Consider the following 20194-nt stretch of genomic DNA (forward strand, 5'->3'; position numbering starts at 1 on the left):
AATTATTATTATTATTATATTTTTCTATTTAAACAGAGTTTTTAGGTTTATATTACATTAATTAATTGATGATCTGTACTATCCAGCAGTAAAAACAAAGAATGACAGTCATATGAAATTTAGCATTTATTGTTTTAAGAAGTTGTCTTGTTGTGGATTCCTTTAATCCATGTTGGATGAAGTGACTTCAGTTCCATTTAGTTGGAGGACATGGTGTTGCGAATCCAGGTGTTGTAGTTGCAGACCTTGGTGTAAACTCCAGGCTGGTTCCTCTGGGCACAGCCATAACCCCAGGACACTATACCCTGCAGCTTACCGCTGCACACCACGGGGCCACCAGAGTCACCCTGTAAACGGGGAAAAGACAAGACGAGATGTGACTAAAAGCTGCTTTGAAGTTTGATCTGTTTCACTTTAGGAAGCAGTGGCTTTAGCTCATACCTGGCAGGAGTCCTTGCCTCCCTCCAGGAATCCAGCACAGAACATGTTGGAGGTGATCTGTCCAGGGTAGGAGTTTCTGCAGCTGCTGTCGCTCAGGATGGGGGCATCCAGGCACATGAGGCGATCAGGGTAATTGCCTGGAAAAGCAAAAAGAAATGCCTATAAATATTACTCCCACCTGATCGTGTGTTATTACTCCCCTTCCACTTGTGTTTCCAGTGTTTCACCGACTTCCAGAGCTGCTGGTGTTTCCCCATCCAGAGATCAGACAGCGGGAGCCAGAGCTGGCACAGCTGGAGGGCAGGGACACGGTGCTGACGTAGCTGTTCAGGCTGGCGGATGTGCTCAGCTTGATCAGCATGATGTCATTGTCCAGGTTGTAGCTGTTATAACTAGGGTGACGGATGATCTTGGCAGAGTTGATGAACTGCTCAGTGCCCTCGTTGACAGCAATGTTGTGCTCACCGAGACGCACCTGGATACGGCTGCAGAGAGAAGCATGATGGTAAAAATCTAATTTCTTCTTAGAATTATCATGAAATCTATTTCTTTAGTTCAAAGTATGTGTGTGTTTAAGGACAAAATAGGCCAGAGAGCAGAAATATATTTCTTTATTAGTGTTGTCAGTATAACAATTTTTCATCAGTTTGATAGAAATAAAATTATTCTGTTGTGAGCTATATATAACACGAGTCACTTCACTTACGACTGGTAGCAGTGAGCAGCAGACACCACCCAAGTGCTGGAGATCAGGGAGCCTCCACAGAAGTGGTAGCCAACGTTCAGAGACACCTGGTAGGGCACAGAGTTCTTCCTGCACTCGTAGCCTCCAACAATCTTGTCATCCTCAATGGGAGCAGCATCTGTTTGAGTTAAGATTTTTCAATTTTATCATTTTCAACCAAGGTTAAAAAGCTGAGCTTTCTAGTTACAGTACCTCATTAAATGGACTGCAGTACATACAGTAAAGATTTGTACTTACAAGCCACTGCAAAGAGAGCCAGAAGAATGAAAGCCTTCATGGTGGTTCGTGTCCTGCGCCTCGGTGACTGCTCAGTTCTGCTGCTGCTCTTTTTAAACCCACCATGTCCCACTGCTATCAGATTATCCAAGGCCACAGATGTCCATTTCTTTACCTTTATCTCATTAAGCAACGTGTGTAAAACCACATCTGGAAGACAAGGGCCAACATACTGATATGTTGTTTCACGATCAAGCTAAAGTGTGTACCTTTAAACACAGCAGGTCTGATTTTATGCATTATTCAGAAATGTATTTTATTTTTCATTCCAAAGAATTAACTATATGTTTAGAGCTGAAAATAGTGAAACCAAATTACCTCAGAGAAACAGATTAGTGAAATGGCAGACATATTTTTAATCTAAAAACAATTTCTACATCAGAAAGGTTTTGATTGGATCTTTTGTGTGTATTTATAAGACTAAATTAATTCTGCTTGTTTAAATAAAACACTTTACAGTGTTAACCTGGGAAATGCAAAAGACAATATGTCCAAATATCTGAGACAACTGAACCTGAAGATACACTGGGTGATAAAGGAGTTGTTTGAGTCTTAGTACACAAGTCTTTCTATTAAACGATACTTGAAAATTTTAAAGTTGATGTTTTTGAAAAGCCAAATCACTGTCTAAGACTTAAACTAATAGGAATGTTGTGGAGGGACCTAAAATGGGAAGTTAATGTGAGAAAACCACCCACCATGCCAGAGTTGAAGCTGTTTTCTGTGAGGAATGGATTTGTATTCCTCCAAGCTGACATGGTGGACTGGTAACTGTTACTGGAAATGTCTAAATGCAATTATTACTGCACAAAGATGCCTAAATTGGAGATCAAATATACTTTGGCTGTTCACAGATATGTAATAAGATGAGAAAATGATCAGATAGCTTTGTCTTTTTGTTTGATTTGTTTGGGTTTTAGGCCACTGCACTTAAGAAAATTTAAGAAATGAATTCAAGGCTTGAGCGCTGAACAAGTGAATGTAAAACAGACACAAAACGTCACGGGATGGCAGTGGCTCAGGTTGTAGAGCACGTTGTCCAATGACCAGACGGTCAGCGGTTCGATTCGTACTCCCCCACTCATCTGTCATTGTGTCCTTGGGCAAGACACTTCACCCTCCTTGCATCCAGTGTTGGCATCGCTGGTAAATGAATGTGGATAAATGTTCGGTGATGGTTGCGTATTGGCAGCCACGTTTCCGTCAGTCTGCCCCAGGGCAGCTGTGGCTACACAAGTAGTTTACCATCACCAGGTATGAGTGAGGAGTGAGTGAATAATGGATACAATGTAAAGCGCTTTGGGTGCCTTGAAAAAATGTTATTTAAATCTCATCCATTATTATTTAAAAAAAAAAATTCTGATATTTTAATGTTTGCTTGGGTTTCCAATCTGAAGCAATCTAAAAATCCAGCCTTGTTCCCAGAGGTCCTGCCCCATAAGTCCATGACCCCACATACTGGACCTTATTCAGAAAACAGCTATTTGTGAAGTGTAACTGACATTGTTATAAGACTGATAATGGCCAGAAAAAACAGAAATCCTGAAACTGCAAACTGGTTTTGTTACATTCTTTGTTTCTATAGCATCCACATTAATGAATCTGGAGTTGGATGTCTGAATAAGTAAACACACAGATTTCCTTTTTTTTTTCTTCCTTCTTTTTTTCCTACTTTGTGGTCAATATTTTGTTTAAAAACACATTTGGGTCCTAGGGTCCAGCAGACTGATGATGTGACATCTTGCCTCAAAACTAGTTGTGAACATTTTGTTTATGCACTGTTAATTAAGAGGTTTATTACAGGTCATTGCATGATCAAATTATGTTGGACTTAATAATATTTAAATGCTGCATCACATAGTGAAAACCCATTAACTTATAAAGTGTTATCTGTATTTCTTTAATGACTTTTATATCTTTATCCAGTCAGCCATTTTTTTCCTATCTGTATCCTGTTAAAAACTGGATTTGTGAAACAATGACGTAACAGGAAAATCTCGTCTGACGTTTTAAAGTGACCTGTTTTAAATCAGAGTACTTGGAATTATGATTACTAGAAGCGTGTCCAGGGTGTACCCAGTCTCCTGCCTCATAGCAGCTGGTGTGGGCTCCCACCATCCCACAACCCTGCACTGGAAGACGTGGGCATAGCCAGTGGATGACTGGATGGTTGGGTATGGAAAATATGTGTATGGATGAAACTGCAATTACTGACACACAATTAATGTGTATGTCAAATACAGCTTGAATTTCTTCTTAATGCCTCTGTTTTTAAGGTGAGGGAATACTTCGTCTTAAATGTTTATCTGGATTGTTTGGTATACTCATAATTGTGTAATAGATTATCTGTAATAACACAAATCTGTAATCTTATGTGAATTCATGAGTTTTTTTTTTTTTTACCATATTCATCTCTTAAACACACACCAAAAAATAAACAAACAAACAAACAAAAAAACACATAAATTGATTAACGCATGAATGGAGCCTTATAATTGCTGCTCTTTACACTATGAATGTTTTAATTCTGTTATATTCTGCACGGTGTTGTGGTGGTTAGCACTGCTGCCTCTCAGCAAGACGGTCGCTGGTTTGAGCCTCGGCTGGGGGAGGTTGGAACGGTGGCCTTTCTGTGTGGAGTTTGCATGTTCTCCCCGTGTATGCGTGAGTTGTCTCCGGGAACTCCAGCTGAGATAGCTCAGAGTCTCGGTCCACTTGCCTCATGCATTAAGCCCTCGGTCAGGAACCTTGGTGTAACCCTTGACCCTGCAATGTCCTTAGATGCTCATGTAAAATCACTTGTTTGCTCTTGTCTCTATCACCTCAAAAACATTGCTAAGCTGAGTCCAGTTGTTTCATCATCTGAGATGGAGATGATCGTTCATGCCTTCATCTCATCCAGACTGGATTACTGTAATTCCCTCTTCACATGTTTAAACAAAAAATCGCTTGACCGTCTCCAGTTGGTTCAGAACGCTGCTGCAAGGCTGATAACTAAATCCCCCAAATTCACCCATGTCACTCCTCTACTAATCCAGCTGCACTGGTTGCCCATTTATTACAGGGTGCATTTTAAAATTCTGGTTTTTACCTATCAAGCCCTACATGACCATGCACCTGAATACATCAGGGATCTCCTACAGCTCTACGTGCCCAGCAGGTCCCTGAGATCGAGTCATCAAGATCTGCTGGTTGTTAAACCAACACGGCTGAAAACTAAGGGTGACAGAGCCTTTGCAGCAGTGGCCCCTGTCCTCTGGAACTCCCCTCCTCTAAGCCTGAGATCTGTGGACTCCATGATCTCTTTTAAAAAGCAGCTATAAACACATCTTTTTAAACTTGCTTTTACTTAGTTTAATTTGTTTTTATTCTCTCTGTATTACTGTTATTTAGTGTTTTATCTTATTGTTAAGCACTTTGTGATTTTATCTTGAAAGGTGCTATATAAATAAACATTTACTTACTTACTTACTTAGTTACTTACTTCCTCCCACCGTCCAAAGACATGCATGTTAGGTTAATTGGTCACTCTAAATTCTCCCTAGAAATGAATGTGAGCATGAATGGGTGTTTGTCTCTCTGTGTTGGACCTGTGATGGACTGGCGACCTGACCAGGGCGTTGCTAATTGCTGGGATAGACTCCAGGTCGACTCTGAATTGGACTACGAGGTATAGAAAATGGTTGGATTTTTAATCTTTAATACTTGCTCCCAGTTTTCAGTAAACCCGATAACCTGCTTCAGACTTGAATATTCTGCATTCTTGTTATTTTCTTTGCACCAAACACTCATGATAATTATTTGATCATTAGTGAGGTTTTTAAATGAGAGATTAATTATTTTTAGTTTTCTGATTTTCTATTTAAACAGAGTTTTTAGGTTTGTATGACATCAATTAACTGATGATCTGTACTATCCAGCAGTAAAAACAAAGAATGACAGTCATATGAAATTTAGCATTTATTGTTTTAAGAAGTTGTCTTAGTTGTGGATTCCTTTAATCCATGTTGGATGAAGTGACTTCAGTTCCATTTAGTTGGAGGACATGGTGTTGCGAATCCAGGTGTTGTAGTTGCAGACCTTGGTGTAAACTCCAGGCTGGTTCCTCTGGGCACAGCCATAACCCCAGGACACTATACCCTGCAGCTGACCGCTGCACACCACGGGGCCACCAGAGTCACCCTGTAAACGGGGAAAAGACAAGACGAGATGTGACTAAAAGTTGCTTTGAGGTTGGATCTGTTTACTTTAGGAAGCAGTGGCTTTAGCTCATACCTGGCAGGAGTCCTTGCCTCCCTCCAGGAATCCAGCACAGAACATGTTGGAGGTGATCTGTCCAGGGTAGGAGTTTCTGCAGCTGCTGTCGCTCAGGATGGGGGCATCCAGGCACATGAGGCGATCAGGGTAATTGCCTGGAAAAGCAAAAAGAAATGCCTATAAATGTCACTCCCACCTGATCGTGTATTATTACTCCCCTTCCACTGGTGTTTCCAGTGTTTCACTGACTTCCAGAGCTGCTGGTGTTTCCCCATCCAGAGATCAGACAGCTGGAGCCAGCGCCTGCACAACTGGAGGGCAGGGACACGGTCCTGACGTAGCTGTTCAGGCTGGCGGATGTGCTCAGCTTGATCAGCATGATGTCATTGTCCAGGTTGTAGCTGTTGTAACTAGGGTGACGGATGATCTTGGCAGAGTTGATGAACTGCTCAGTGCCCTCGTTGACAGCAATGTTGTGCTCACCGAGACGCACCTGGATACTTCTGCAGAAACATAAGACAAATAAATTCAATTAATCTGACATTATCTAACATATGAGTGTTCTTAGTGTCACTGTGAAACATTGCATTTGTGTCAATATAACATACAGTTTATTCACTTACGACTGGTAGCAGTGAGCAGCAGACACCACCCAAGTGCTGGAGATCAGGGAGCCTCCACAGAAGTGGTAGCCAACGTTCAGAGACACCTGGTAGGGCACAGAGTTCTTCCTGCACTCGTAGCCTCCAACAATCTTGTCATCTTCAATGGGAGCAGCATCTGCAATCCAAAGTTCCACATATTTGACCTTATCTTAAAATTTAATTTTTAAAAATTATCCAGAAATTAAGAAATTCTCCACCAAAACTTACATGCTGCAGCAAAAAGGGCCAAGAGAATGAAATACTTCATGACTGTGTCCTTTTCTGAACGAGCCTATGCACAATTAGATTTGATGCAGAGGTTTTATATAGAGGTAAACTCCCTATCTACACAGAATTTTAGATCACACACTCCCAGGATTTTTCCATGTACCTGGCACAATGATTAAATATTACCCCACGTGGGAAACAGCAGCATGGTCTGTGATAAATTTAATGAATCACTCAGGTCACATCTCTCTCCCAAATAAGACTACATGTTCAAATGGGACTAAATGATGGTTAAAAAATATATATATATATATAATATTTTACGTTGGCATGTACCCCAACCATCAATACAGTTATGTCTTAAATAATCAATATATATGGACACAGAAATAGACCACATTAAAGGAAATGCAAATGAGTCAAAACAATTATATTTAAGATTACAAGTTATTTAGTTTCATTATACAAAGTAATTGTAAGTAAGTGATGATATATTAGTTGAGATAGATAAGCTGAGCCTTGTTGAAAGGAAGTGAGGGACATCTGCTCACTATCTACAATTTTTTTCTCAACAATTTATAAAGCAGTTTAAGTATGAGTCTAAAGGCCTATTTTTAATAGGATTTACATTTAAGTCTTTCAAGAATAAAAATGTTATACATGAGATGATTTAAAAGAATGTGGTTCCAAAAAGTATCTGTTCAGTTACTTATTCTGGTAATAGTTTAGTGTTAATAAGTAAGTAAGTAAGTAAATGTTTATTTATATAGCACCTTTCAAGATAAAAATCACAAAGTGCTCAACAATAAAACAGAACACAAAATAACCCAATAACACAGAGAACATAAAAATAAATAAAACTAAGTAAAAGCAAGTTTTAAAAAAGATGCATTTTAGCTGCTTTTTATGAGAGATCAAGGAGTCCACAGATCTCTGGATCTCAAGTCTGGATGAGATGAAGGCATGGACAATCATCTCCATCTCAGATGGTGAAACAACTGGTCTCAGCTTGGTATCACCTCAGTTTTTGAGGTGATACAAACAAGAGCAAAAAAGTGATTTTATATGAGCATCTAAACACCGTGCAGGGTCAAGGGTTACACCAAGGTTCCTAACCAAGGGCTTAATAAATGTGACAACTGGGCCAAGACTTTTAGCTATCTTAGGGAAAAATCTATCAGAGGCACAAACAAGAACCTCAGTGTTTGCATCATTAAGTTGAAGAAAGTTATCATTCATCCAACTCCTGACAGCGTCCAAACACCCAAGCAAGATCTGAATCTTAAAAATACCCTGAGATTTAAAAGAAATAAATAGCTGAATATCATCAGCATAACAATGGTAAGAAATATATTTTAAAAAGCCTATAATGTGCTGCAGAGGCAGCAATTATAAAATAAACAATAAAGGACCCAGAACAGATCCCTGTGGAACACCAAAATCAAGAAATGTAGAAGAGGATTTGAACTTTGCAGCAGCCACAGAAACTAATCTCCCAGAGAGAAAAGAGGAGAGCCATTTAAGAGGAGATCCTGAAACCCCAACCCAGTGTTTCAGCCTGTCCAGCAGGACACGACAATCTACAGTGTCAAAAGCTGAGGTCAGGTCCTGTAACAATAACGCAGAGCAATGACCTGCTTTCCCCTTCATCAGGGTGTCACTGGAGACTCTGAGCAGGGCTGTTTCAGTGGAGTGAGCCCTGCAAAAGCCACACTGAAAATGACCCAGGATATTGTGTGTCTCTAAGGCACTGCTTAGCAACATTTTTTCCTAAAATCTTAGAGATAAATGGCAAATGTGAAACAAGTCTATAGCTGCTAAAAAGAGAGGGATTGAGGTTGGCTTTTTAAAAGATTGGATGAATGACAGTATTTTTTAAATAATCAGGGACTTGACCAAGCAGCGGAAAAAAGTTTATGATTGTGAGTATACAGGGACCAGTAGCCTGGAAGACATCTTTAAATAGGGATGTAGGTAGAACATCAAGAGAACAAGAAGATGCCTTCATTGGGCCAACTAATGTCACCAGCTCAGATAAAGAAACAGGTGAAAATTTATCTATAATCACAGGCGAGCTGGACTGGGAACAGAAAGTAACACAGCTGATGGAAACATAGAGCTTCTCACCGTTTTGACTTTTTCAGAAAAAAAGGCCAGGAATTTTTCACAGTCCTTATTTGAAGCAATGGAGACAACAGGAACAGAAGGAGTAATTAATTTACTAATGGTGTTGAATAGCACGTAAGGATTACCATGACTTTTTGAGATTAAATTTGAGAAGTAGGCAGCCCTTGCATCTCTAACACCATTGTTAAAGGAAGCCAGGAGATCCTTCAAATAAAGCAGGTGGACATGCAAACCAGTTTTCTTCCATAAACGCTCTTCTACAACAAAAACAACCACTTCTACGCTTTTCTACAACAGCGTTTTAGACAGCAAATGCTGTCGTTTAACCAAGGGGATGACTTAGCAACAGAAGCAAATCTGGTTTTAACAGGATATACTTTATCTAAAATGGAAAGACTATAATCGTTAAAAAGATCAATGGAGAGATCAAAATCATCATCGGAGGACAAGACCAAATGAAAAGCATCAGAAAACACACCAGCAGTAGAGGAGTCGAGGATATGAGAGCTTAGCTCTCTCTGGGCAGGAGAGATTGACACAGGAAAGGACAAGTTCAGAAGAATATAGAGGTGATCAGAAATAAAAATGTCTTCAGAAAAAAAGACAATCAATATCCAAACCTAAAGTAAAAACAAGGTCCAATGTGTGGTCTTTGGCATGTGTGGGGACAGACACATGCTGGGTAAAATTAAACAAATTCATGACACTGATGAAACCTCTGGCAAAGAAGTGAGAGTCATCATCGACATGCATGTTAAAATCACCAACTATAACCAGGCTGGACAGCCTCAAAGTGGAGGATAAAAAGTCACTAAATTCAATTAAATGTGCAAATGTACCTCTTTAATGACTAATAAAAGATCATTATATTTTATGTGTAAACTCTTGCTGGTTGGCATGTGTTTTACACATTTCAGATTTATTTCCTTTTCCTCCATTTGTATGTATCAGCTTCATTCTCTTTTTAAAGCCGGAGCTGTAAGAAAACCCAACATCAGTGAAATATTGTTCATTCCTGGAGTCAGTGACAGCTAGACCTTGTGTTTTAAGCAGTAAAATAAAACGTCTGAAAAGCTTTACTAAGGACTGTATGCAGTGTTTGTGACAAGTAGGTTCGGAGTAATCATAAATGAACTGTAACTGTAGGTAAGGCTGTCAGGTAAACTGATCACATACAAAGCTGCACTCTCAACTGATTGGTCCTGAAGGCGCCTCGTTGTTGACGTCAACACTAAGCGACTGTCTACGGTTTGTGTCTCGACTGCTGAGCTAACAGTTGCACCAGCCGTGTTTTGGTTTGGTTTTGCCTCTCATGTGGAACTATCAGGAGGTAAGACAAACAGCAAGGTCATCTTTCTAACTGCGTCTGTTCATTTGTCGCTGACAGCTCAGAGAAAACTGCTGCTTCACCTGGAACTGTGGTAGCCTGTTAGCTAACAAGTAGCTTCATTTCCAGAGCAGCACCTAATGTATGCGGAATGCGCAACCATTGCGGACGTGGTGCAGAAAAAAATGCGCATTGATGCGACATAATACTGATATCACGTAGAAAAGCTAACAAAGATATTCTAATATACGTACTGATGTTCATACATAGTATTAAGCTTTGTTTTGTTTGTATTTCAGCTTTGGAGGCGAGTGTCAGCCTGGATGATGCATCTCAATGTACAACAAGTAGACGTTTATATGTAACAGTCAGCCTGCTCCAGAGGTTTAACATAGTTTTTATGTGTTTTTGATAATATATCGCTGCTAATGAAAATGAGTGACTTTTATTTAGTCTCTGAAAACAAATATCCAGACAGTATTATTATTATCTTTTCAATATCTTAACAATGTCTTATCCATTTAGTTAAATACTAAATAAATACATTTCAAAACTGTATTTAGGGGTTAGTTTATCTATATATTTACTAAAGGAAAAAAAAAACATTCACCCTTTCATGTTCATGGCAGCTGTAGCAGCAACATCTTTATGATCATGCAATATACTGACAGGTTATAATGTCTTAAATAGTGAAACTTTGAGCTTGTGTTAATGGAGCAGAAGCTGTCAGTAACAGAATTGGCCCGCCAGTCAGTTCTCCTGTAAATCAGGTCTGATCCATGACTGAGTACTACGAGGAGGGGGGGCTGCTGTACGAGCAATCACCTCCCATGCACATCAAAGTGGAGTCACCGGAGGGACCCTTTGGAGGGGGAGCCTCGGAAAATGGCTTCCCCAGGGACGATGATGACTCAGAGGGCAGCTGTGACCAGAACAGCTCATTACCAGGAGGACTCCCCTTCAATGTGGTAGTGGTGCATCCAAACATCATGGCACCCGGCATGTCCTCAGATGACCTTTTGTCCATTGAACAAAGTAAGCCTGAAAGAAATTTGGGCTATTGTGGAAAACTTTATAAGATTCTACAGTTCTGTTTAAATGTGGGGGATATTTATGTATGGGGCTACAAAATAGTGATTTAGGGAAAGAGAATAATGTTAACATAATTGATACTGTTAAAGTACCAGCTATGCTCTCACCTTTCTCTTTACAGACAGAGTTATGTCAGCTGCACTGGCTGCTGGCGGAGCAGGAAAAAGAAAAAGTCGTTTCAGCGGAGCAGAGCTTGAAGTGTTGGTGTCAGAAGTCACTCGGTGTGAGGGAGAACTCTTTGGTCCTGCAGGAAGACTTCGGAGGCGAGAGAGGGAGCGCATCTGGGCAGGAATCCTGGAAAGGGTCAACGCTGTGTCTAGAGTCCCACGTACTCTTCGAGAGGTAAAGAAGCGCTGGGACGATTTAAAGAGGCGCAATGGTGGGAGGCTGGCAGATGCTCGCCATCGCAGTTGTTACCTGCCATCCAGCAGAGGGGCCTCAATGCTCGGATGTCCCTCTCAGCCAAGCCCAAGGCTTCATCAAGCCAGACAAAAGCAAAACACAAGACCAAAACCAAGTTTCCCATGCTTTGCCGACTCTGACACAGGTAACAGCAACATGTAAGAGAAGTTATCTTCAAAGATGTATAAATTCTGCAAAAAATAATCAACCCTTCTTTTATCTACTTTACGCAGGTGTAGTAGTGGATGGATCAGAGAGGGATGGTTTGGAAAAAGATGACGAGAATCCTGACCGTGAGAGAGATGTTGGAGAACCTGACTGTGAGCCAGTGGAAAACAGTATGGAGGATAAATTGGGTTTAGGACTTGGTTTGGGAATAGGACCACCCCCTCCATCAGAACGGTGGCTGCCTCCTTCCCCTCTCTATAGCGCTCCATTCCTCAATGGCAGCCCTCAACCCAGCAGTCCCCAGCCATCACTTGGAACACAACAAGGTCCTCTTGAAGCCCCTCCACGCAGCTCTTGGCTTGAAGATGAGCTTCGAGGGTTGGGAGAAGCTGCAATTCAGCTGGGAAATCGAGTAGAAAAGAGTCTCCGGGAATTTGGGGAAGGTTTCAGACAGGACATGAGAACCCTTGTTGCTTCACAAGAGGCATTAGCAGTCAGTCTCCAACAAAACAATGTCCTCTTGCACAGGCTGTTGGGGGTGCTCGAGGCCCAGCAACAATCACAGCCACAGCAACATCGTGTGCAACAAGCGCACCCGTCACAAACACCTCAACAGCACTTGCAGCCACAGCCTGTTCAGCAGCAGCTACAGCACATAGAACAACAACAACAGCAGCAACAGCGGATTGAAACCCCACAACAGTCACAGATTGGACAGCAACAATCACAACAGCACCAAACTCAACTACAGCAGCAACCACAGGCCACCCAGCACTCCAATAATCACTCAGCTGTAGCCCTAGCTTCTGCACCATCATCCCCGTCATCCCCAGATATACATGGCACTTTTCCTTCAGAGCCAACCACAGGGACAAATGGAAACGTACAGCGGCCACGGCGAGGAAGAGCTGTAGACCACCGGCGCAGAAGACGGCGCTGATGAGAATGTATTTAAAAAAAAAACTGCTTAAAGTGCTTTTTTTATGTTTTAAAATGTGACCTGACACAAAGCTCTTTTTTTTAAATCAAAGTACTTTTAATAATTTATAGCGATCCACCGTTTTACTTCTTTCTCCAAATTTATTATCCATTTCCCAGTTAGGTTTGTGTTCAAGAAGGACTGAAGCAGGAGGATGAAATAGACACAAGTTTAGAGGTGGCCTTAACATTATCTTAGTTTATCAGAAATGTGTACATACGCTTGTCCTTAAAGACTTAATGGAAATAGTTGATCGGTGGAGTGATGCTTCACTCATCAATCTTTCGGTACCTAGAAGAATGACATACTGTAGATGCAAATCCTCAATATGCACGTGTCTCTACATGATTTGCAGCAGAGCAAATCATGCTGCTTTTTCTAGTTCAATACCAGCTCAGTTCTATGGCTAAACTAACCACATTGTTATAAAGTATCTGTAATCTGCAGTTGCTATAGTTACGCTGCTATTGTAATTACCAGCTAATGTATGCTTATGTTTTTGTTGTTTTATTTTAATTTTTTTAATTTATTTTTTTATGCCTTTAACAAATGGAAACAGGGAGATGAGGAGGATGAAAATGACTTGCAGCAAGAGCTGTAACTTCATCACTCAGGGGCATCCGTGCCCCTTGCCATTCGGCCATTGAATCACCTCATGCCTGTGCAGTTTTGAAGATTTCACAATGCTTACTTGTCCAAATTTTGGTTGGACTATAAAGTTAGGCTTTGTTTTCATCAGTGTATTTTGATAGTATGATATTTTTAAAACAGTAAAACGTTTTGAAAGATATGTCAAATAAAAAAAATTCAAATTAAATCGATGTTTATGGTTAAATTTAAATCGTAGGGGGCTATTGATTAATCTTGCATGCAGTATTATGGATGTGTTTGTAAATAGTTGCAAAGCAGCAGCATATGGTCATCTATGTAGATTTGCACAAGTTATATTTTGTAGATAGCCATTGTTCTGATCAAATGTAACTAAACTTAATAAAAGACAGCCATGAACTGCAAATGAACCCAGCTGATCGTTTGTGGGTTTGTCACAGGAAATAAAAAAAGTTTGCACAATATTAACTGCTAGGTTGGAAAGTTTGTGTTGAATGAATTAAGTTGTGAGGAAAGAGTTTGGTGTGTATGGCAATAAAACTAGCAGCAAAGTGGAAATATATTATTTAAAGCTTCAAAATATTTCTTCTGAAATAATGAATCCCATCTCGCTCAGTGTTAATTCGCTTTATTGTGAAGGTTTCCACCGGAAATGTAATTCCTGGCTTCTCTGATCCTTGTGTGCTGTGGACAAGGGGGTGCATGGGTGAAACATGGCCGCCGTAGACCCATCGAAGTCTCCAAAACGACAGAAAACCCCTGCGGAGGAGGTGGAAACATCTGGGGAAAAGGCCGAGGCGGCGGAGTCGGGATACAGCACAAACCAGAAAGATGAGCCAACATGTGATAAAATCGGGGGTAGTCCCAAGAATGAGCACAGAGACGGTGTTGGCAGCGACAGCGGTGGTGTTGCCAGCCATTCTGAGGTTAGTGTCGAGTCCGGTGCTGGAGCAGACAAAACGACATGCATTTTACCGGAGGACCTAACGGCGTCTGGAAAGATGGCCGAGGCCCCTGGAAGCGAGCAGCGGGTTTTCGACTGGTCAGAGGCTGAAGACGATGTCGAGACGCCGAAAACACACACGGAGGAAAATGATAAGTGTGGTATGCTAACATTGTTTATATATTTTACCGTTAGCTTTAGCCTACAGGCTAACCTGTGCTGTAGCTCTGACTGTCGGTTCAGTGCAAACTGTCAGCTCCGCTAACAGTAATTAAAATTACTAAATTAAGCTGCTACCCTACACGTGCGTTATCTGCACGTGCAATGAAACGCTTTGTTTTTAGCATGCAGTTTGTCAGTGTAAAGTTATTTACTGTTTGTTATTGCTGTGATGTGCTTCTCTCTTCCAGACCAAGAAGATGTTAATGTGACTGCTGAAGAGGTGAAGAAGGAAAAGCAAGTTGATGACAACATTACTGAAGATGCAGAAGTGGCCAATGAGGGGGGAGACTCACATTGTGATGAGAAAAGTGCAGAGAAGTCCCCACCTGCAGATCTTACAGGAGAAACTGATGGTGTAGAGGAGATGGTTGAGGATGAAGAAGAGGCAGAGCGAGTCGAGGATGCTGATCCAACAATTAAACAGAAAAAGTGTCGTTTGGTGTGCAAGGAATGTGGAAAGAAGTTCAACCGTCGTGAGACTTTCAACCTTCACCGCCACTTTCACGCACACGAGGATGAGCTCACACCCCTCACCTGCAAAGAATGCGGCCTTACCTTCCAGCACCGCAGCAGCCTGATCAAACACAGAAATGAACACAAAGAGAAGGAGGAGCAGCTTTTGAATTTAAAGAAGGAGGTGCAAACAAAGGAGGAGGGTAGATTTCAGTGCGCAGAGTGTCAGCGGATCTTCTTTGCAGTCGATAAGCTGAGGGACCACAACTGCAGTAATACAGTAGAAAAGCCTTACCACTGCCCCCTGTGCCGCCAAGAATTCCAGTTCAAAGTGTCTGTCACTAAGCACATGATGTCTCATTCCCAGGAGAGCGGCTTCACCTGCCAAGAGTGCAATCAGACTTTCCCAAGCACCGTGGCCCTACACTTCCACCAGAGAAGCCACACTGCTCTCAAACCCTACGAGTGCCCAGAGTGTGGCATGGTTTTCAAACACTACTCCGTCATGGAAGACCACCGTCGCAAGCACACAGACAACAGTCGCTCTCATCTGTGCAACATCTGTGGGAAAACTTTCAAGTACAGCAGCCTCCTCCATCAACACCAGTATCTGCACACAGGCCAGAAGCCCTTCCGCTGCCCTGAATGTGGCAAAAAATTTGCTTTTGCACAGAACATGAAGGCGCACTGCCGTCAACATAGGCTAGGTGAAACCAACTCTGTCAGTGAGCCGCCCAGCAAACAGGCCCCTGCCCCTGGACAAGACGTGGTTAAAAAAGCGGGGAAAGAGAACGCACAACAGAGTGAGGAACCAAAACGCACATTCAACTGCCCTCTCTGTCCCCAGACCTTCTCTGTACCAGCCAAGTTGAGAGCCCACATGCTTATTCATGAGGCAGAGTATGAGAAGCTGGAGAGAACGCCTCAAACCCAGAGGGATGCGAACAAGTACTGGGAAAAAGGACACACCTGCCCACACTGTCCTAGTATTTATCGTGATGAGTCTAGTTTAAAAGTACACTTATTAAGCGTCCACAAGACAACCACACAATATTTAGAAAAGTTTGCAGAGCCACCTAAACAGCAGTTTACTCCATTAGCTACTGATAATGTGCAGGGGAAGTGGAAGAACGAAAGCCTAAGTATTAAGTCGTATAAGTGTTCAGAGTGCGGCAAAACATTCCGCCATCGCTCAGTGTTAGAGTTGCATATGCGCATACATTCCAAGGACAAGCCTTATCAGTGTAAAGTGTGTGGCAAGGGCTTCAGATTCAGCAGCTACCTGCAGCAACATCTCATCATCCACACCGGTAAGAAGCCATATAAATGTCCAGATTGTGGAAAAGAATTTGCCTTCCTGCAGAACATGAGGACGCATCAAAAGCTACACCAGGAAAAGCCGTTCCGCTGCACCAGCTGTCGCAAAGGCTACAGTGATGAAACCCAGCTGCAGCAACATATGTTATCACATAACGGTGACAAACCTCATAAGTGTAACCTGTGTGACAAAAGCTTTGGGTTAGCTTATTTGCTCCGTGATCACATGAACACGCACACAGGGGAGAGGCCTCATCGTTGTGATGAGTGCCACAAAACCTTTTCCTGGTTTAGCAGCCTATTAGTTCACCAGAAGATCCACACTCGCAAGAAACCGCATTCCAGCCAATACAATATTTTCCCTGTTGGGGCGAGAATGAGAGGCAGGGGTAAGAGAGGAGGGAGGTTAGTGTGGGGCTGGTCTAGACCTTTAGGGGGTTCGGGGATGGTTAGTCATCAGCAGCCTCTGTATCCTCTCTCTCCATTGAGGGATGCTGATTTGCACAGAAGGGTACCACAGCCGCCGTCTTCCATGCTCCCGAATCGCATGGATTTACAAAGCAGGCAGCAGAAGGAGCCATGGCTGTCTGAGCCACATGCTCAGCCAGTGCAGTGGAAGGTGGACGGTGGAGAGGTGATGCCTGTCCCATCCACAGGGCAACACAGAGCTCCACAGCAGACTCAGTTTGACAGCCCAACACCGGCAGGGCTGCAACAGCACCATCAGAGAAGTCCGGGCTGGGCAGACATCCCTCTGTTAACTCAGTCAGGCCCCACTTCAGCTCAAAGCTCAGATGCACACATGAAAGAGGGGGGGTCCTCCGTTGTCAGCTCTCACCCAGTAAATGTGCCAAAAAAATCTAGCCCTTCATCCGTGAGTGAGATGGTGCAGCTCAGGCAGCACAAGCCTGCCACTTGGAGCAGCAGCCCCACCTCCACAGTGCTAGCTTCCACGAGCTCCGTACAGCACGACTTCTCCATTCCCTCCTCGTACATGGATGGTGCAGCACTGTGGAGCATCAGGCCCGCTCCACTAGCAAACTCTCATAGCTCTCCGAATAAGCTCGTGCAAGAGCTTCAGCTGCCTAGATGGGCCGGTGTCCCACTGTCATCACAAAAAGAGCCATCCACACCTCCCAAGAAAGAGGACAGGGTGTGGGACATGAGTACTTCACAAGTTTTGTCTTCGACTGTTATTCAGCCAGAGAAGCCATGGAACGGCTGTGAGCCAAAAAAGCCGTGGGCTTCAGGCTTAACAGGTGTGTCCACCTCAGCTCAAATAGACCAAAGCAGTGCTATGCCAATTTCAACTCCTGTTTCTCACGGGGTTGGTAACACCTTGTGGGACATTCAAGCACCTCCAGGGATTCCAAAGACTATAAACTCAACAGAGAAATTAGTAAATAACCAAGATTTTCAACTGCAGCAAAAGCAGGTGTCACCCAGATGGGGCAGTGTGCCGACAGCCACGCAGAAAGTTCCCATCTCCATCCAATACGAACCTCATCGTTTTGGCCAGGGGATGGGAACTCCAGTATGGGGCTTCCAAAATAATCCTGTGGGTCCTCAGGCGCTGCTCTCTGGGCAGCTTAAACCGGGCAGTGGACAGGAGCTGCAGCAGCAACCTATGGTAACAGGCACTCAAATAATTATAAATCAGCCTTCTCCTTTTTTCTCACCTCCACTTGCTCCGCTCCCTCTTGCTTTGCCTGGCCCTCACCCTCTTCACTCTGTCGCAGTTGGCGCACTTCCAAGACCTCCACACCCAAATATTTTTTTCACACCACAGGCAGTCATGAGCGAGAGGACACACATGCCACAGACCCTGTCCCTACCTCAACTTGCCCCGCAGTCTGAACCTCACAAACTTGGATCCCGTTTGCCTTTTGCCCCAGAACGGCTTCTCCAGTGCATGATATGTGGATGCTCTCTTCCTCGAGAGCTGGATCTACAAATGCATTACTTGCAACATGCACAAGGGGAGATATGACATTTCTACACTAGTAACAAAACTTTTATGTTTTTATAGTTTTTACTCTGTAAAACCTCATTTGTTTGACACCATGTTGTGCAGATGTACCAGCTGAGTGGATGGGCATTAAACATAAAAAGATAAAGGTGAAACTTGAGTTAGTTTGCACTTTTCATTTTAAGAATTTGAGCTGCAAATATGACTGTTCAGTGTGTTTTGAAATGGAGGGTGTACACACGTGCCGTTAAACTTGTTTCACTATCTTTTAAATGCATTTAAGTTTTCCAGATGGGGTGCAGATTAATGAGGTTCTACAGGCTATGTCTCATTTATTGCCAATGACATTTAGATTTAGATAATATTAGTACTTTTATAGTTCCGTTCATATGTCTTGAACCATTTGTACTGTGTTTCTTCATGTACAGTATACTGTGTGCCTTTTATGAGTACAGTCTGCATGTCTGCTGTCTTGGTATTCTAGGCCCTAGTTTGTGCTTGAGGTAGACTCAACAATGTGACCTCACTCCCAAAAAAGAAGAACAAATATTTAGAAGATACTGTAAAGAAATGTAAGTTTTTGCTTTTGGAGAGGTAATGGAGGTTGCTGCGCTCACAGTTTATGTTTGTCAGAACATAGAAAAGCTGTCCACATGCAACAATAATTGCGCTAGATAGCACTTGTACTCATAGGGCCATGGGCTGGGTCCAAATATCTCACCAGACAAGCTGTCATCTTGGTTATTTGGTCAAAACAACAGTATCTGTAAACAAAATATAAGGTGACCATCCATTCACAATACGAGTTTTCTGTAAGTTATTCTTGGGTGATTATTTTTAACAGATAGATTTGGCACCATTGCATAATTATTAATGACACTGTTAAGTAGTGAATTTTGTAATAAACTAAACTTGGACTTATGTGATGCTTTGTCAGTAATGTTTTTCTAAAAGGCTAAACAAATATGAATGTTTTACTCCAACCGATCCTGTGTACATCTCTACCCAGAATGACCATTTTAGATTGGAATGTGTCCTTAATTTATGACACCAAGTCCAGTTTTGAGTGCTCAGATGTATTTTTGTGAATTATAGATAATTTCATTCAACTGTAGATTTAGTTGATTACAAATTAAATTTTTGGACATTGACTAGTTTTTCTGACCTTGTTCAAGACTGAAAACCGTTAACACTGCTGTACAATTAACACACTTTTCCTTTGTAAAAATGCAATTGAATATATCTTCTCCTGTGAATTCACTTTTACAAAAAACTTACCCTACCTCTATCCACATGTTTAGCTTAGACAATTTTCCCATGATGTCTAAATATTGAAATAAATGCCTTTCATTCCAAGTTTGTGTGGCGCAGTATTTCACACAGAACCTAATTCAGGGTTAAAACATTCCTTTTAGCAAGATGTAATAATGAGCAAGAAGCATAATACAACCAGTGTTGGAGATGTTTTCTCAAATATTTTCTTTTTGTTTTATTATTTATCGATAAATATAATTCATTATAATGGAAGTAAACTGACAAGATAGTGGCCATTTCTAAATTGAATATCATTTTGAATTCACAGAACAGGAAAAAATAAAATAACATGGCAGGTGTAATCCGTAATATATTTGAAAGTTGGGCTATTACACAGATTAGGGCACACAGGACTCAAGAGGACATTTAGAATAATATGTAATCACCCTGCTGAATAATGTGTCCTTATAATCAGCCGGAGTCCGTCCAGCATGTAGTTATAGATCCTTAGAAAAGGTGGTGAGGAGATAAAGAGAAACATTTTTAGAGGTGAAGCTCTACTTCATAATAAAGATTCTTCCTGGAGAACCACTGGAGCAAAATTATAGTGACTTTATGGCAATGTAGTTTTGCATCATTTCTGTATTTTGTCCCCCCTTTTACAGTAGGCGGCGGTAATGTGTCTGTAAGTTAACAGGCAATAAAGCAGAAGAAGAAGACGTAGCCAACGAAGAAGAAGAA

The 20194-nt window shown here is 41.9% G+C and overlaps 4 protein-coding genes across 5 annotated transcripts; 2 read left to right on the forward strand and 2 right to left on the reverse strand.

The window, feature by feature from the left end:
- Positions 1–113: 113 nt before the first annotated feature.
- LOC121641232 (trypsin-3-like) lies at positions 114–1518 on the reverse strand. Its single transcript, XM_041987254.1, has 5 exons — positions 1424–1518; positions 1148–1304; positions 673–926; positions 442–578; positions 114–347 (listed from the first exon to the last, which is right to left on the reverse strand). The coding sequence occupies exons 1-5, from the start codon at positions 1461–1463 to the stop codon at positions 198–200; spliced, it is 738 nt and encodes a 245-aa protein (XP_041843188.1). The 5' UTR covers positions 1464–1518; the 3' UTR covers positions 114–197.
- A 3891-nt stretch (positions 1519–5409) lies between these two features.
- LOC121641233 (trypsin-3-like) lies at positions 5410–6720 on the reverse strand. The gene is made up of 5 exons (XM_041987255.1): positions 6592–6720; positions 6343–6499; positions 5969–6222; positions 5738–5874; positions 5410–5644 (listed from the first exon to the last, which is right to left on the reverse strand). The coding sequence occupies exons 1-5, from the start codon at positions 6629–6631 to the stop codon at positions 5495–5497; spliced, it is 738 nt and encodes a 245-aa protein (XP_041843189.1). The 5' UTR covers positions 6632–6720; the 3' UTR covers positions 5410–5494.
- Positions 6721–9942: 3222 nt separating this feature from the next.
- Positions 9943–13479, forward strand: si:ch211-261d7.3 (myb-related transcription factor, partner of profilin). The gene is made up of 4 exons (XM_041989030.1): positions 9943–10048; positions 10345–11080; positions 11259–11684; positions 11773–13479. Exons 2-4 carry the CDS (start codon positions 10825–10827, stop codon positions 12645–12647), a joined length of 1557 nt encoding a protein of 518 aa, XP_041844964.1. The 5' UTR covers positions 9943–10048; positions 10345–10824; the 3' UTR covers positions 12648–13479.
- Positions 13480–13971: 492 nt separating this feature from the next.
- zgc:66448 (uncharacterized protein LOC327401 homolog) lies at positions 13972–19120 on the forward strand. Of its 2 annotated transcripts, XM_041988465.1 has the most exons (3): positions 13972–14399; positions 14649–17860; positions 18020–19120. In XM_041988465.1, exons 1-3 carry the CDS (start codon positions 14009–14011, stop codon positions 18218–18220), a joined length of 3804 nt encoding a protein of 1267 aa, XP_041844399.1. In that variant the 5' UTR covers positions 13972–14008; the 3' UTR covers positions 18221–19120. The 2 variants fall into 2 exon arrangements, with proteins under 2 accessions (XP_041844399.1, XP_041844398.1); XM_041988464.1 differs by having other exon boundaries at positions 14649–19120.
- The last annotated feature ends 1074 nt before the right edge of the window (positions 19121–20194 follow it).

The sequence above is a fragment of the Melanotaenia boesemani genome, chromosome 6 (assembly GCF_017639745.1).
Source record: "Melanotaenia boesemani isolate fMelBoe1 chromosome 6, fMelBoe1.pri, whole genome shotgun sequence".
Lineage (NCBI taxonomy): Eukaryota > Metazoa > Chordata > Actinopteri > Atheriniformes > Melanotaeniidae > Melanotaenia > Melanotaenia boesemani.

Excerpts from the sequence above, each read along its gene's own strand:
- LOC121641232 (XM_041987254.1), bottom strand. The coding sequence starts at position 1,463 with ATGAAGGCTTTCATTCTTCTGGCTCTCTTTGCAGTGGCTT. Across the intron at positions 927-1,147 it reads GCTGCTCACTGCTACCAGTC|CCGTATCCAGGTGCGTCTCG; the intron begins GTAAGTGAAGTG and ends TTCTCTCTGCAG. Across the intron at positions 348-441 it reads GAGGCAAGGACTCCTGCCAG|GGTGACTCTGGTGGCCCCGT; the intron begins GTATGAGCTAAA and ends CCCCGTTTACAG.
- LOC121641233 (XM_041987255.1), bottom strand. The coding sequence starts at position 6,631 with ATGAAGTATTTCATTCTCTTGGCCCTTTTTGCTGCAGCAT. Across the intron at positions 6,500-6,591 it reads GGCCCTTTTTGCTGCAGCAT|ATGCTGCTCCCATTGAAGAT; the intron begins GTAAGTTTTGGT and ends TTTGGATTGCAG. Across the intron at positions 5,875-5,968 it reads AAACACCAGCAGCTCTGGAA|GCAATTACCCTGATCGCCTC; the intron begins GTCAGTGAAACA and ends TTGCTTTTCCAG.
- si:ch211-261d7.3 (XM_041989030.1), top strand. The coding sequence starts at position 10,825 with ATGACTGAGTACTACGAGGAGGGGGGGCTGCTGTACGAGCAATCACCT. Across the intron at positions 11,081-11,258 it reads CCTTTTGTCCATTGAACAAA|ACAGAGTTATGTCAGCTGCA; the intron begins GTAAGCCTGAAA and ends TTCTCTTTACAG. Across the intron at positions 11,685-11,772 it reads CTTTGCCGACTCTGACACAG|GTGTAGTAGTGGATGGATCA; the intron begins GTAACAGCAACA and ends TACTTTACGCAG.
- zgc:66448 (XM_041988464.1), top strand. The coding sequence starts at position 14,009 with ATGGCCGCCGTAGACCCATCGAAGTCTCCAAAACGACAGAAAACCCCT. Across the intron at positions 14,400-14,648 it reads GGAGGAAAATGATAAGTGTG|ACCAAGAAGATGTTAATGTG; the intron begins GTATGCTAACAT and ends TCTCTCTTCCAG.